Consider the following 17111-nt stretch of genomic DNA (forward strand, 5'->3'; position numbering starts at 1 on the left):
CACTCAGCAGTGCAAGGACAGCTTCTTCCCTGCTGTCATCAGATTCCTGAATGATCAATGATCCAAAGACACTGCCTCACTTTGACTTTTCATGCACTATTTTTACTTATTTTTCTAGGGGGTTAAAATGAATGTTTGCACTAAGAGACTGCCGCAAACCCACAAATTTCATGACTTGCTCTTGACAATAAATCCTGATTCTATTTCAGATTCTGTCTTTTTCATGGTTGTCTTGATGAGCTGGCTCCAGGAAAACCCTGAAGGAATCCTACTAGAAAGCCCGAAGGAATGAGAATTGGGCAATTGGGGAATCTGCCCTTCTCCAGGGACTTCCCTCTCTATTGATTTCACTGAAAGAGAGGACGTCCCCAAGTAAGTTTGTGCAGATCTATGGCATGTAATTATTATTTTTCTTATTTGTTTCAATATATTTAAATGTTTGTGAGTGTCATTTAAAATAAGTTTATTTATTAATATTTGTAGTATTTTATAGCTGTGAATATCTTTATTTGATATCTATTATATTTTTCCACTCTGTGGCATCTGATGTGTTAACAATTCTTAAGTTGTCAGTGTGTTTTATGCATCTGGGAAGATCGTGTAGGTAAGACTTTCATTGAACTGTACACTGCACCTATGAATATGTCAATAATCTTTCATTCATTCATATTACATTTTAATACATTTTGGAAGTTTCTGAATCCTTTCAGATGTCAGGTCCATGCTGGATTTGGCTTGCTACCCACAATTTTCTCCATGACCACACTAACCTTTTGTAACTTGCCAGTCTGATCACACCAGAGTAGGTGTTTCACATATGAATCCCGCCCCAGGACTTCCATGATGGCATTTTGATTGTTTGCACTTTTAAACTAATTTTGAATGACACTGCTTAAAAATAATTTAAAAGGACATGCTTCAGATATTTGGGAGTTAGGCATGGGGACGATATGGCCTGCCTGTCAAAGCTGCATGAATATGATCAATGTCTCATTGTTGAGATTTTGGCCTGGGAGAGGATTAAAAAAGGCAGCATTAATACTTTATCTTCAGTACTTTTAGGTGCCTACTTGCAAGTTGCTTATATCTTCAATGCATAGATAAGGCCAAGGAACACAATTGTCTCGTAGTCCTGGTTTTGAGATCATTGTCTTTGAATAGATTTTGTGTTGCTGTTAACCCTTGCACAAAGATGGCTCCCAAGATAATGATTCAATCCATAGCATCTGCTCCTGCAGGATGAATCCACACTAATTAAGTTAAACAAGTGCCAACCCAAGAAATACTGGGTGACTACTGCCTGAAGTTGAGGGGAATGGGGAAGTGGGATGTATAACTGTTGAGGCTGATGGCAAGGCCTATTGATGGTCAGGAAATAGCCTGGAGAAGGTAAAGTACAGAATTTAGGGGTCAGGAAATGGCATCAACCCAATGGAGTGAGAAGATGGCAGCTGAAAAGTGAGGAGAAAACACATTTTCAAAGGAAAATGGAAAGTAAAAGGGGACAGGAGTTCAGAAAAAAATAAAGATTGACTGAAGGAGAAGAAATTGGAAGGGGGTGTGTTGAATGAGGAAAGATTTTTTTGTAATCTTTGCATCATAGAGGACAAACGTTAATATGTTAATAATCATCAGACACAGAAATTATATGCAAAAAAATCTTCATATCAAGAAACAAGGAGAGAAACATTTCAGAATGAGCCACTCAAAAAATTGAAATCAACATCTGCTAATATTGCTGATAGCTGTTATTAAAGATGACTGCTATATTTAGAAGTCTTTGCAAATGCATTCTGAGCTTCACAGGACAACAGTTGGAGTGCATAAAGCACTCTTTGAGTTCCAGTTTCAGAACAGTACATATTTAGGATGTTATGGAACTGGCAGCACTAGATGGAATTACAGGAAAGATACCAGCATGCGTAGAGCATTGGCTGATGACAGGAAACAGAGTGGGATTAAATGGATCCTATTCTGATTGGTTACCAGTTTCCAGTAGTGTACTGCTGAAGTTGATGTTGGGGCCACTTCTTTTTACTTTGTATGTCAATTATATGGATTGCAGAATAACTGGCTTTGTGGCTAAGTTTGCAGATGGTACAAAGATAGGTGGAGGGACAGGTAGTGAGTAGGAAACTGAGAGGTTGCAGTGAGACCAAGATTAGGAGAATGGGCAAACAAAATACAATGTTAGAAAGTGAATAGACATGTACTTTGGTAGAAGGAATAAAAGAGCAGACTATTCTTTGGATAGGAAAATTCAAAAGTGCAAAATTCGGAAGTACAACAGGACTTGGGAGTCCTTGTGGAGTATTCTCCAGGTTGAGTCAGTGGTGAAGGTGAATGCAATTTTGTATTCTTTTCTAGGATATCTAGGATATAAGAGCAAGGATATGATGCTGAAGCTTTATAAGGCATTGGCGAGGCCTAATTTGGAGTACAGGGTACACTTTTGGGCTCCTTATTTAAGAAAGGATGTCTTGGCATTGGAGACAGTTCAGAGAACATTAACAAGAATGCTTCCTGGAATGAAAGGATGAGCATATGACTAACATTTGATAGCCCTTGGACTGCACTCCATGGAGTTCAGAAGAATGAGGGGGCATCATAGAAGCATTTTGAATGTTTAAAGGTCTGGACAGAGCAGATGTGGGAAAATTGTTTCTCATGATAGATGAGTCAAGGACAAGAGCCCACAACATCTGGATTGAGAGGCGCCCATTTACAACAGAGACTCTGAGGAATTTTTTTTTAACCAGACAGTGATGAAACTCTGGAATATGCGGCCACAAATGGCTGTGGAGACCAAGTCGCTGGGTGTATTTAAGGTAGAAATTGATAGCTATCTGAATTATCAGGCTATCAAAGGTTATGGGAAGAAGGCAGGGAAGTGAGGCTGAGCAGGAGAATGGATCATCTCATGGCAGAGCGGACCCAACAGGCTGAATGGCCTACTTCTGTTCCAATATCTTATGGTCTCAATATACGGTTAATAAAAAAATTCCAGATTCTGGAAATCTAAAATAAAACAGAAAATGTTGGAAATAGTAAGCAGCGCAGATTATTACCACTGACTGTTCATTCAATTCGACTCTTTGTTCAGACAAAGCAAAGTTTTCTACAGGGAAATTTTTTTGTTAGCTCTATGGCGTTTCCATTTTCTTAATGCTGACAATTAAATTATAGAATTCAAGCTTCCTTTGGATATTTGTATGGTGACAATTAGGAAAGTATTTTTTATGGATGGACTTTCACCAGGCAAAGTAGCAGGCCACTGAGCCCCCTGAACACATTCTTCCATTCAATATCATGATTGATCGGTTAATTTGGTGCCAATTTACTACACTAACCTATATGCTTGATTCTCTTAACATCCAAAATATTTTGACAAATTTATTTATTTAGACATATTTAGACATACAGCACTGTAACAGGCCAATTTGGTCCTATGAGTCTGTACCGCCCAATTTTCACCCCATTAAAACATACCCCTGGTATGTTTTTGAATATAACTTTTTTTAAAATATAATATAATGAATTGAATATAAATTGAATGTAATTTTGAATATAATTAAATATAACTTGAATATGCTGAATATAATGAGTGACTGAGCCTCAAATGCTTTCTGGGTGACGAATTCCAAAGTTTCAACATCTTCTGAGTGAAGAAGTATTTTCTTATCCCTTTTCTGAATGGCTGATCCTTTATTTTGAGACTGACCCCTGGTCCAAAACACCTAGACAGGAAAATCCAAGTACCTACCCTTCTAAACTCCATATCATCATCAAGGTCAATCCCTTCGCGAGCAAAGATGAACGTGGTGCCTTGTAGCTGTTCTGCCCTCACAGAACTTTTTGTAGATGTTGGCACATTGTGATGTGCCACTGCGAATCATGGAACGACATGCAGTGCAATTTTTTCCGAGGCCCTCCCAGTCAGTATGGTTGACATGGAATGACTGGAGATCGCGCTTGATGACGTCTTTCCAGCGAAGACGTGGGCGGCCAACAGGGTGGAGAGCATCTGGTAGCACACCTTTGGGCAATTGGCCGTCCTCCATACAGACAATGTGGTCAGCCCACCGCAGACGGTGAGCACGGATGATTGAGTAGAGGTCCCTACTTCCAGTCTTCTCCAGGATTTGGACATTTGTGACTCTGTTGCGCCATGAGTTGCCTCGAATGGATCTGAGGCAGCAGAAATGGAATGCGTTAAGGCGGTGTTCTTGCTTTCTGTAGGTGACCCAGGATTCACAGCCATAGAGAAGAGTACTCAGCACGCAGGCCTCGTAGACTCGGATCTTCAACTTGGTGGAGAGGTGGCAGTTATCCCACTCACGGGCACAGAGGCATCCGAAGGTAGTAGATTTCATATATTTCAACAAAATTTCCTCTTATTCTTTTAATCTCACAATATTGCACATCTAGTCTGCTTAATATCTCCTCAGATGTCAAAAGTACCATGCCAAGAAAGAGTCTGTTGAATCTTCCTTGTATCCTCTCTAACTGTATATTCTTACTTTGGCTGCAAAAGCATATCTCATTCCAGATGTAGTCTTGTTAGTCCTATACATTACTGTGGCAAGATGTCTCTATCCTTGTACTCATATCATTTTGATGTATCAATGTTAGAGCTGTCATTATTTCCCAATTACAATGACACTTCAAATCATGTGGTTTTGTCTGCTTGCGCTACAAGCATGCGTTGTTCTTTTCATTGCTGCTGGTGTTTTTATAGTTGCTGTTGTTACGGGCCCATAGGACCCCAAAACCCAGCACCAAGAGAAATTCACCAAGACAAATGGTTACTTAAACAAAAGTTGCTTTTAATTATCTTTAAACATGAAAACAGGATAAAACTCTAACTTATTACTATTAACTTAACCCCCTTTTAACTCTAAGCGCACATGTAAGTAATGTGTGTGTAAGTTTAGAAAAGTTCTTTAATTCACAGTCCACTCTCACTTCTCATTCCTCCAAGTTCACCAGTATCAGGCAATTCTTATTCTGTGCACAGAATTTAACATTTATGAAGTTCACCAGGCTTTGGTGCTTGAAAAGTAAATGGTTACTGCTCAGGAAGGTTCTTGTTGGTTTTCAGAGAGAGATTGGTTGCTTGTTGGACACCCACAACTGATTCCTTCCGATCAGCCACTTCAGTGTCCTGCCGAAGAAAATTGCCCCATCAGGGTTTTTCAGATGATAATGTCTTTCTTTCAGGTCACCACAGAGTTCCTTTTCTGTTTCCCTTATTTCAAATGAAACATTATATGGCCAGCCATTTCCTCTTGTATGGACCACAAGGGCTTTGAACAGGCTCAACTAAGAACTCACAACCCATCTTCAAAATGTTTTTTTTCCACAAGCTTTCCAGCTTGTCAAGTTCCAGTCCCACCTGATGCTGCTGAGCTGTAGAACTGAATTCTCTCTCTCTCTCTCTCTCTCTCTCAGAAAAGCCTGTTTGACTCTCTCTGCTTGCAAAGCACATTACCTCCATAGAACAGCAAACTACATTCAGACATTCTGCGGCACTGGACCATTCATCTGTTGCTTTCCAAAACAATAATCCATTTCTCCACAGCATGTCCAATTTACACCTACGTGAAGTTCTTGCAAAGGGACTTGGAGCCTGGACTATCTGGCTTGAGCTAAGCTCTTGCATTTTAAAATGAGATCGGTTTTGAAGTGTTTGTGACCTACACTAAAATAACCTGCCAAAATTGATCTCCTTTAAAACATATCTATATACAATATAAAATATAAGATAATCCTTCACAAAGTGCATATGATATCGCAAGTTAAAGGTGTAATTTTAATTTTGCTAGTTTATTTCACTACTGTTGCCATTACATTCAGTGACATTCAGGAATTATGATTTACGAGTATCATTAGTACAAAAAGACATTACTAAGGATTTTCTGCGGTCTGGTGCAGGAGGAGGTCCATGGGGGAAGGGGTGACATTAACCCTAGTGACGCCACTGCATCCCTGCTGTCATTCTAGTGAACCTATATTGGCAGGCACTGCATGGTTAAATACTGCCTATGTATATTCATCTTTATGTGAATTACATTTAAAAAATAATGAAGCTCAGTGGTTTATGGATTACACAATTCAACAATTATAAACTGTTCCAGCTAAAACAGATTTTAAATCTGTTTTAAAAGCCAATGCCATACTTAATCAATCTCATTAAAATACAAATTCAAATTATTTTAGAGGAAAAATCTGAGTTAAACGATTTTTTAAAAAAACGACAAAGCGATGTCATTGTTGAAAATTAAACCCAACTGTTTTCTAAAACAAAGTGGCGAGGTTATTGGTAAAAGACTGTTAACAATGAAAACGGATTAAACATTTAAACAGTTCAAACATTCTCAAGATAGGTGTTGCGTCCGTTTGGCTTTACAGTAAATAACATAGGGCAGAGCACATTGTGGCGGATTTGCAATATTATTTTAAGGGGAATAGAATCTTGCATTTGCTTTGGGGTACTTAAAACGGCGACCGACAGACGCTCTACAAATCAAACGCAAAAGAATAAATTAAACACTTTATTTAAAATAGCAAATACGACCAAGAGCCATGATTATTGCATACACAGGACACGGCACGGTTCAAAGGATCTACCAAACATCTTTTATAGCATAGAGAATGGAGTCTTGTTCCCTGTGGTTTTCTCTCCCAGTCTCTAGAATGGGCAGAACGCCCTTCACTTTGGGCAGAATGCCCTTAAAGGTTACTGTACGGCATTAAAAGCGAAGGAAAAACAAAGATATTCCCGTCATCAGAAATATATGACAAGCGTGTAATTGAGAACAAAATCCCCGTGCCCAATTCTGCACACAAGGAACCAAAACTCTTCATGAAAGGACAGTTTTTTTTTAAAATGACTGCGTTCGTTTGCATTTAAAAGCGAAATGTAGATGCAGCTCAAAGGACGGGTTTATAACTTGAAACGTTAACTTTGTTCCTGCTTTAGGATGTTGCCTGATCTGCTCGCACCCTGCAGTATTTTCTGGTTTTATTACAATCCGGAGCTGAATTCTGCTGTCAGGAGGTCGGCACACATTCAATACGGTAAGAGAGCGACTTCGAGGAAAATTGTAAGCATGTTCTCTGGCTGCAGGTAACGAAGAGGGGTGGGGGGGAGATGTCATTTCGCCGCATCACGCCTACTGTAGCCGAAGACCTAGCATTAGCCGAACTTTGTGTTCGTCGAGGTTTTCCATAGTTTATTGTAGTCCGGAGTATTTGCTAAAACTGTTAAGATGTTGTTCCCCTCGTGTCCGACGGGGTCCGTTTACTGAGCTGCTTGTCACCTCGTAGGCTGTCAGACCAAAGGAACATCCATGGCTGGACATAACCCCCGGGTAGAAACGCCACCCGTACCTTGGAGAACATTATCCGCAAACCGCTTGATGGCGCAACAAGATCGCGCCCAGCAATCAGAGATTATGGGCAATCCGTTAGCGACAGAGCTGGGGGGAAAAATAAAAGAGGTCGCAAGGGCTGCTACGAGTCCTTGTGAATGACGACACATGCAGCAAAGCCGGCGACTTAACTGTGATGAAGAATTTTGGTCTCAAAGTAGTTGGCTCTCCTGTGTTTCTCGATGTGATTGGGATCTGTATTTTCCTCGACATGGATGTGAAAATCTCGACGATCAGTTATTTTCGCTTTCAAACGAGCTCTCGCTCAGTCCTTGCTCAACAAACACTCTCCCATTAGACAAGGGACAGAAGAGTGTTGGGTCGTTTCTGAACAGATTGGAGAACGTCGCTTCCTTTGGAAACACAGCCATGGCAAACATTGGTGTCCAGTAACAATTAAAGGCGCGCTTTCCGGAGGGTGAAACGAGAAGTTCAGACCGAAGGATTCACCGAAACGTGGAGAATTAGACCTGACGAACACACTACTTCTGTTGAGAACAATCCCTGCATAAAGTTGCCTCAGACTTTGGGGGCCTAGTAGACATAGAGTGAGTATTTTTTTTCAACCTCGGTGCAAACGCTTCATGATCGGAAAATAGTATCTTCAGCACATCGGGGAGCTATTCTGACAGAGGACGTGAGCATCAAACTTTTACCCTGCTGTCCTTTCCGTGTAGACGCTGCCCGACCTTCTATGTGTTCCGAGCATTTTCTATTGATCTCATTAGAGCAGTTGCTGGGTGTAAACTCGACCTCCCACCGATCACAGCTGTAATGCGACTCGAAGCGGATTACACTTCTGAACGAAATTGATGCTGTTTTGTGGTGATTTAAAGGCTACATTTTATCTCCGAGCTCTTTGCGTGAACGGTGGGGCGCAGAGTATGGAAGCTTTTTGACACTGGAGGCGAAGGGAATCGAGACTGAGAAATTCTGCCAGAGAAACGTTGAAAGCCACAAAGATTCTGGCACCCCCACTGTCAAATTAGATTTATGCCTCTGTGGGATACGAGTGAAGAGAGGGAAAAAAACATGGACGCTCACACGGGCACAATAGCCTGTTAGTATGCGATCTATGTGCGTTATTTTTCTGCAGAATTTTGCACAATTGGACGAGGGAACAATACAAGATTCAGAGTTACTTGTTTCTTCAGGGAAAGAAATGTTCCTCTGCCGCGGAACGATGATGGATTTTAACATAAAACTAAACCCGGATAAAACCCGTTGTCTAAAAGTGGACCAAGTCACCGTGGAGATGGTTTGAAGGTAGGTCTATATGTTGGAAGTGTGAAATGACTTCTTCCCACTGATCGGACTTTGTTAGGTTAGTTGCGGGATCCAGGCGCAGCGTGGAGGTGGGGGAATAAAGGATGGACCCTCCCTCTTTGGAGTGATGAGTCTGAACGCGACCACCATGGATGGGGACTCGAAAGATCCAGAGAAGGACTCCTCGTTTCGCGTGCTCACGGGCTGCTTCCTCTCCGTGTTGATACTTTCCACGCTCCTGGGAAACACTCTGGTCTGCGCGGCGGTGATCAGATTTCGCCATCTGAGATCGAAAGTTACCAATTTCTTCGTGATCTCGTTGGCCGTATCCGACCTCTTGGTGGCCGTTTTGGTGATGCCCTGGAAAGCCGTGAGCGAGATCGCTGGGTTTTGGCCCTTTGGTTCATTCTGTAACATCTGGGTAGCCTTTGATATAATGTGTTCTACGGCCTCTATCCTGAATCTGTGTGTCATTAGCGTGGACAGGTACTGGGCCATCTCCAGCCCATTCCGCTACGAGCGCAAAATGACACCTAGCGTGGCTTTTGTGATGATCAGCGTGGCTTGGACCCTTTCGGTTCTGATCTCCTTTATACCAGTACAATTGAATTGGCACAAGGCTAAACGCGCCACTACATTGGATTACAACAGTTCCCAACATCCAGGGGACAACTGTGACTCCAGCCTGAACAGGACCTATGCCATCTCTTCATCCCTGATCAGTTTTTACATCCCCGTGGCCATCATGGTCGTCACCTACACCAGGATCTACCGGATCGCCCAGAAACAGATTCGACGTATTTCGGCTCTGGAGAGAGCCGCCGTCCACGCCAAGAACTGCCAGAGCAACAGGAGCAGCGGCAGTAACGCGGACATCCAGCAGCCCGAGAGCTCCTTCAAAATGTCCTTCAAGCGGGAGACCAAAGTTCTCAAGACCTTGTCGGTCATTATGGGGGTGTTTGTGTGCTGCTGGCTTCCCTTCTTTATCCTCAATTGCATCGTGCCCTTTTGCGAGACTCAAGCCCACACCAACAGCACGGCTGCGCTCTTGCCATGCGTCAGTGGCAGCACTTTCGATGTGTTCGTTTGGTTCGGCTGGGCCAACTCCTCCCTCAACCCCATCATCTACGCCTTCAACGCTGATTTCCGCAAGGCCTTTTCCACCTTGTTGGGCTGCGACGCTTTCTGTAACGGCGATGCGGTGGAGACAGTCACTATTCACAACGGCGTATCTGCCTACCACCCCAGCGGGTCCCTCGAGAAAGTGGAGAACTGCGTCTACCTGATCCCGCATTCGGTGCCCTGCACTCACGAAAATCCAACGGATCCCAACCGCTGCGCAAAGCTTTCCCCAGTCTCCCAACATGGGGCCGTCAGTCTCCTGTCCAGCAATGGAGACTATGAGACTGACGTCTCCCTGGAAAAAATCATTCCCATTACCCAAAACGGCCAACACACCTGATGGTTGACAGAATAATACCAGAAATGTGCTGCTTTTAATTCAAGAGGCAAATTATATGCGAGCTGGTATCAAACTTTTTTTTAAACGTGGTTCACTTAACATCTACCATTAGCTACGCACTGCTTACTATTAGTTACCTGAAATAAGTTGTATTGAACAAGATCGTTCTTTCCCCTAGATTCAAAGATGAGCTTTGGTCGAAACTAAATGTCGCAGGAGTCTACCGGATCTAATTTCTCCCGAATATATGACAATCCTTAGAGGAACTGCCTAGTGAGGGGTTATGACTTATTTAGTGCGACAGTCTCAACAATGCCAGCCAGGTATTAAAATGTTGCCCAGAATGTTTAATCTGAGCACAGATTCAGGCTATGCCAATCGCTATGGAATAGGGCCTGTCCGTGGACATATAATAACCGAAGCCTTTAACTGGACTCATGCCCTTGATGAGATGGAGTTACCACACTTTATTTTCCCATTCTTTTCGGACGCACCTACAACCAGATCTCCTTAACTGTAAAGTTAACAACAAAGCAGATATACCACTCAATACTGAATCTCTCCAATCGAGTACTTATCTGTATTCTATACTCAGTATTGGGATATGTTTATTACTTGGTTCAGATGGGCGTTCCCTCACACTCTAATAATATCAGACTTTGTCCTCTTACAGGAAAAAAAAGACATGTACTTGTACTGTGAAGATATGTAAAAGGCTTGCGGTACTTGCTTCCAAACTTTTAAAACAGTGTACTCAAAATATAAGTATTTATTAACGGATAGAACGGTATTGTACAACTCGTAATGGTACACATATACGCTGAATGGGAGGGTGTAGCTAGTAAAAAGATTTTCCTCGAAAAATTCTGTTACTTCTAACTTGTAAAGACGCGGGTGGATTGTGTTGTCAGACTTCGAAGGCCATTCTCCCCGTTTGTCCAGAAGTAAACTAGCCGCACATCTTTATGTGACGTGGATTTTGTGCTCATTCCGAAAGCAAACTACTATCACACCAGTTTTAAGCTCCTATTTGATATCTAGTAATATATATCTATATATCTATATAGATATATAGATATATATCTATAGATATATAGATATATATGAGATATATCAAAACGCAATTACCTCTACCTCTCGCCTTCTTTTCTTGTGTTAATAATATCGAGGCAAACAAATGATTCTACGTGGAAATTGTTCATTGTCTGCTGTTCGGTGGGGTATAGTGCATATGTGTGAAAGCTTGAAGCTGCGCCATGTATGGTTTATTTGCTTTCCTCAGAGCTAGGTCTTTGAAAAAAAGGTCGCTGGTGCCTGTGTCATGCTGACCTGAACGCAATGACCACGCACCCAGTTAAGCAAGAAGCAAACATGGATTGGAAGCTCGAAAGCCAAACGCACGACAAATTCTGATGATCGCGACTGTTTCAGGAGGGCCGAGCAATGCTGATACCGATAGTGAATGTACAACAAAATGTCATGTCATTAAATGTTAATTCGACAACTGACACCGATCGTGTGTACTGTTAAAAAGACGACTATCTTGGATTTTTATTCTCACTTCAGCACGGTGGAATTATTAGTGCTGGAGATCTCTAAGCTTTCGTGGTGATAGCTGAAAAATACAGCCCTGCTATGAAGGTCCGTCACGGGACCATTTTAATACACATTGCCACTAAACAAAAATAACTTTGCATGTAACGGGTATTGGGTTATTTAAAGTAGACCCCTAACACTTCTGTACAGGTGGAAATGTTTCAGTGGAACATGACCTCCACTCACATCTCCAGATGCAACAACATCAACACTGAACTGCCCAATGCTGCTGTTTATAGCCATTACTAGACAGACAATTCACAATACAGGTTAATAAAAATGAACTGTAGTACTGGATTGCAAGTATCCTGCATAGTCCTCAATGTAAATTTGACTTGGATTACCTCCCCCAAAACTTTGACTGGAATGTTAAGAAGTTTTGAGTAAATGCGTACATAATAGCAATAGAAACTTGATAACATATCCTCATAGGTTTAGACATTTGATAGTGTTAACTCTCTCTTGCAACTTTCCACCTCCTTTCCAGAGTGTGTTGATGTTTACTGTACAGAACTACAGAGGGTCGAAAGAAAATATAATATTCGACCAATGGGTTGATCATCTGAAGTTCACAAGCATGCTCTTTCCAGTGGTGAAAGAGAAGCAAAATACTGCATTTATTGCTAATTTGAAACAGAATTAGTTTCAGGTTGACAACCTTTGTCAGAAATATGAGCTTTAACAACTTTAAAGAGGGTGCAGAGGTGGGTAAAATTGATGGTTATGCAATAGAGCAAAGGGAAAAAATCTGTGTTAGCAGGAATGAAGAAATGCCTACAAGAATGACGGTGCAATCTCAAAAGTTAGTGGCACGTCCAAATGAGATATTTATGGGAACAGCAGAACCACTAAATCAGCAACTAATGTCTTGAGAAAAAGGGAGCAGAGGTTTGAAAGATTTGAGTGTGGTTGAGCTTGCAAGATTGTAAAATGTTTTAACCAAAAGATGAAGTGCCAATTCTCAGTCAGGCTGAAGTAGTTGACCTTCCTCTGAATCTACAATTCTGTTTTCTCCATTTCCCTCTAACATTCTCATTAATCAGGCTGTGAAGGGAGGTGCTCTTGTTATTTGCCAAACAAGTTCTACCTTCTGGTGGGACATACTTTCCCTGGCTTCCCATTGGGCCAAAATTCTACCGCCAAGGAATCAGCAACTGTTTTTAATGTCTCTGAACTTCTATTTTTGGATATGTTTTCTTTATGACATCCAACGTTATAATCGTTCAACCACTAACTGCTTGCCTTAACATCCTTCCTAAGCCGTACAAACAAAAATCCTCTTGTTCTGCTCTTTCACCATTTAGCCACCACTTTAAACCTATTTCTATGAACTGTGCCCTTCACCTCTTGCTGGGTACATTTGACTATGAACTCTCCACAATGCTCATTGCCAGTTGAAAAATTTCCTTTCTCATTCTGTTTCCCTGTGTTCCGTTCCCATAGATTTCATCCCATAACATTTGCATCTTGAAAGGAGGCCTCAGCCATTCTGCACTAACCAGCAACCTGGCTAAACTCTTTTGACACCACTCACATCTTCCTAATAAAAAAGTGTTTCTCCAGCTTCAGAAATAGTGTTTATGAAACATGCTTTGGTCTCTCTTACTCATACCTCTTTTACTAGTAGATCAGTGCCTGTATAGATGACAGTTATTGATTTTGTCCTGAATTGGAAAAAAAATGGAATTAGTTTTCAATTTGTTATTTGCTCTTACTTTAGTCTATCTGCAAAATTTTCCTTCCTTTATATGCTTCCATATTTCTTCTTTGGAGAATAGATTGTCTGCTGATATTGAGTTTATTGTCGGAAATAAATTCATTCACACCTTAGCTACACATCTAATCAGTCTATATTCTGTAATATTCCATTCCACTTTTCCAGTTCAACATTTCCCTAACATAATTCTATGCACATTTGAGGAACATGACTTAAGCGCCCACTTTGAAGTCTCCTCATTGCAGCCTATAACTGAGTAGATGCTGTATCTATAACGATAGTTTATTGCTCTCCTGTTGCAATTTGTCTCTTTTCTGGATCTATCTTTTGATTCTTTACCTGTTAACATAGGTAACATAGGAAGTAGGAACAGGAGTAGGCCAAAAATGGCCCATCGAGCCTGCTGCGCCATTCAATAAGATCATGGCTGATCTAATTTATGACCTAACTCCACCTACCTGCTTTCTCCCCATATCCCCTAATTCCTCTATCATATAAAAATTTATCTAACCGAATTTTAAATATGTCTAATGAAGCAGCCTCAACCACTTCCCTGGATAGAGAATTCCAAACATTCACTACTCTCTGGGAAAAACTATTTTTCCTCATCTCTGTCCTAAATCTACTCCCCCAAATCTTGAGACTGTGTCCTCTCGTTTTAGTTTCCCTGGCCAGCTCAAAAAACCTTCCTACATCTATCCTATCCATACCCTTCATAATCCTATATGTTTCTATAAGATCTCTTCTCATTCTTCTGAACTCGAGCGAATACAATCCTAGACGATTTAATCTTTCATCATAAGTCAACCCCTTCATCCCAGGGATCAACCTAGTAAACCTCCTCTGGACCGTCTCCAAAGCAAGTATATCCTTCCTCAAATATGGAGACCAGAACTGGACACAGTACTCCAGGTGCGGTCTCACCAGTACCTTATACAGTTGCAACATTTCCTCCCTACTCCTGAATTCAATTCCTCTAGCGATGAAGGCCAACATTCCATTTGCCTTCTTAATAATCTGCTGTACCTGCAACCTAACTTTTTGTGATTCATGCATAAGCACTCCCAAGTCCCTCTGAGCAACAGCGCTGTAGTTTTTCACCCTTTAAATAATATTCAGCTCTTTTATTTTTCTTGCCAAAGTGGATAACCTCATACTTACTAACATTGTACTCCATCTGCAGACCCTCTGTTATAATTTATGATTGCACCATTCCTGTAAATATTATTACCCTCTACTCTATCATTGATTTCCCTTTTTTAACATTCTTTTCCACATAATTTTCCATGAATGTTGCATTATTATGTTCTTTCAGACACAGTGAAAGTTCATTCAACTCCATTTATCTTTCTCTCTCTTTTCACAGATCATGTCTGCTCTGGTGTTTCCAGCATTTTCTTTTCTATTATTTCTTTCCAGCAGAGGTCACTTTAGAGCAATTGTGGAAAAGGAACCAAGGCTAATACTTTTGATTTGGACTCCAGGGCTGGTGCAACCTTTTTTTTAGTGCCCAGCTGTTAGCTGACTGAGATCAGCTAATTTAACACAGCCTGGGAAACAAAGCTGTGTGATCTTCTGGTTTGCCTGACTTGGTGCTGCACCAGGTGTTGCATTTAGTTGTTGGGTCAGCACCAAAGCTTGAAGCACAAATTATATATATTTTTACTTCATTGCTCTGGTATTTTTGACATTTTTTTTTTGTCTAAACATGAATGGGATGTCTCAGGGCCTAATTGTGTAAATATGGGATGTCTCAGGGCCTAATTGTGTAAATATGGGATGTCTCAGGGCCTAATTGTGTAAATATGGGATGTCTCAGGGCCTAATTGTGTAAATATGGGATGTCTCAGGGCCTAATTGTGTAAATATGGGATGTCTCAGGGCCTAATTATGCAAAGATCAAAGTGTACTCTACTCACAAATGCACCTGGGATGCATCTGGGTTAATGACTAAAATACTGGAGTCACACACATATATATGTATACTGAAAGACGAAGAGAGGATAAGATTGTGATTATTTTTGTTTTAGTGATTATGGAATTTTCCCCTCACTCGCTTAAAGCACAAATTTCCTAACTCATTAGAGCTGATGTTCTTTTTCTCTTGCTCATACGATTACTCCAGCTGCTGCTATTTTAAGTAGGTCTTGCGAAGAATAGTTACAACTCTTGCTTGTTGCAACTAAAATATAATTTGTGCATATATTAGGATTCTGTCACTTGATTTAAGGTGCAAATAGAAAGACCATGCACCGCACAGGTACAGAAGAGGTTCTATTTTTTAAAAAATGTACAGAAAATAAAAATGCTCATTGTTGCTGATCCATTTGATATCCCCATGCAGGTATCCCCACCATCCCTGGTTCAAGCTCTCCACCTTTGAATAAATGAAAAATTGCAGTGGAGTTCCTTTCAGATTCCTGAGCACAAATAATATTATGATGGGTTTGAAATATACATGGTTGAATTGGCAGCATGAAAAATTGTGTTGCTAGCTGAATAGAAGCATTTTGGCTAATGACCATATATCTACTGATATAAATTCAGCTTCAGAACATCATTGAGTTCAATACCCCTTCAAGGCAATTTCCATTACTATTCTTTTTATAAATAATTATATTTTGAAATCACCCACATTTGGGAAATGAAATGCTTGCACTTTTTGAAAATGTTTAGACGATTACAATAAAGTCTGTAACATCATTATCTTTCCTCTAATCATTCCTTTCTTCCAACTTTTATTCATAGCATTAATGGAAGCTTGAAAATATTTCTGAGCATTATATTGTTGAAATCAATATTCACAAAGAAAAACCGCCAACGTGCTTCTTCTTTATGCCTCAAAAACATTCTTAGCTATTCAGGAATTCAAAAAGAGAGAAACAAAAAATGAACAACAATTTAGAACTATATGACTTAAAAACAATCATGGTAATTACTGACAGTAAATTTAAAACTAAGTTCATATTTATCTTTTTAAATGTGTTTGCAATACTGTTGGTATGTTAATGAAGTGTTAAATGATTGAGAGCCCATATTATTAACAGTGATAGACAAGGTGATAGAGTACAGAAGTAGCAATGCACATGTATTTGGTTAAGATAAATGAAGAAAGACTTGGATTGGATTTTATCAATTTTTCAGAAACCTCTCACAGACATGCAAGTGTCCATTTGGTGAAGCATTAACAAGCAAGCACTTCAGCCATCTTGTACATGATTGATTCCAAAAATGTCCAGGAGAAGAATGCGGTATTAAACAGTATATAACATTTCAACTGAAGATTGGTAATATCAGAACATTAGAAGATCCTCCTGTTTTATTTGGAATAGCAGCAAATGATTTTTAGCATTCAGTTGAGGAAATGGATCAAGGGTAACTAATTATTCACTTTGCACCTGTGAGCACGTTGTCTTTTCTGAAACACATATCAGAGACCATTCACAGTTTTAAATGACCCTTAAAAATAACAGAACAGAGAAACAAAAAAAAATAGGCAATTTTTGATATTAAAAAAACCCAGCTCTGGAAATGCATGATAGGTCCACTTGGATTTAAAAAAAATTCAACATCTTTGCATTCAGAATGTGACCCTATTCTCCTGATGCTGGCAGACTTATAATCTTAGAAAATTCAG

The 17111-nt window shown here is 40.4% G+C and overlaps 1 protein-coding gene and 1 long non-coding RNA gene across 2 annotated transcripts; both read left to right on the forward strand.

The window, feature by feature from the left end:
- The first annotated feature begins 215 nt into the window (after positions 1-215).
- On the forward strand, positions 216-7078 carry LOC138743441 (uncharacterized). Its single transcript, XR_011344880.1, has 3 exons — positions 216-372; positions 4240-4359; positions 6983-7078. It is a non-coding gene; the product is annotated as an uncharacterized lncRNA (long non-coding RNA).
- Positions 7079-7194: 116 nt separating this feature from the next.
- On the forward strand, positions 7195-11669 carry LOC138743440 (D(1) dopamine receptor-like). The gene has a single exon (XM_069898837.1). It carries the CDS (start codon positions 8827-8829, stop codon positions 10159-10161), a length of 1335 nt encoding a protein of 444 aa, XP_069754938.1. The 5' UTR covers positions 7195-8826; the 3' UTR covers positions 10162-11669.
- The last annotated feature ends 5442 nt before the right edge of the window (positions 11670-17111 follow it).

Source organism: Narcine bancroftii, chromosome 9 (assembly GCF_036971445.1).
Source record: "Narcine bancroftii isolate sNarBan1 chromosome 9, sNarBan1.hap1, whole genome shotgun sequence".
NCBI lineage: Eukaryota > Metazoa > Chordata > Chondrichthyes > Torpediniformes > Narcinidae > Narcine > Narcine bancroftii.

Coding starts and splice junctions, on each gene's coding strand:
- LOC138743440 (XM_069898837.1), top strand. CDS start 8,827: ATGAGTCTGAACGCGACCACCATGGATGGGGACTCGAAAGATCCAGAG.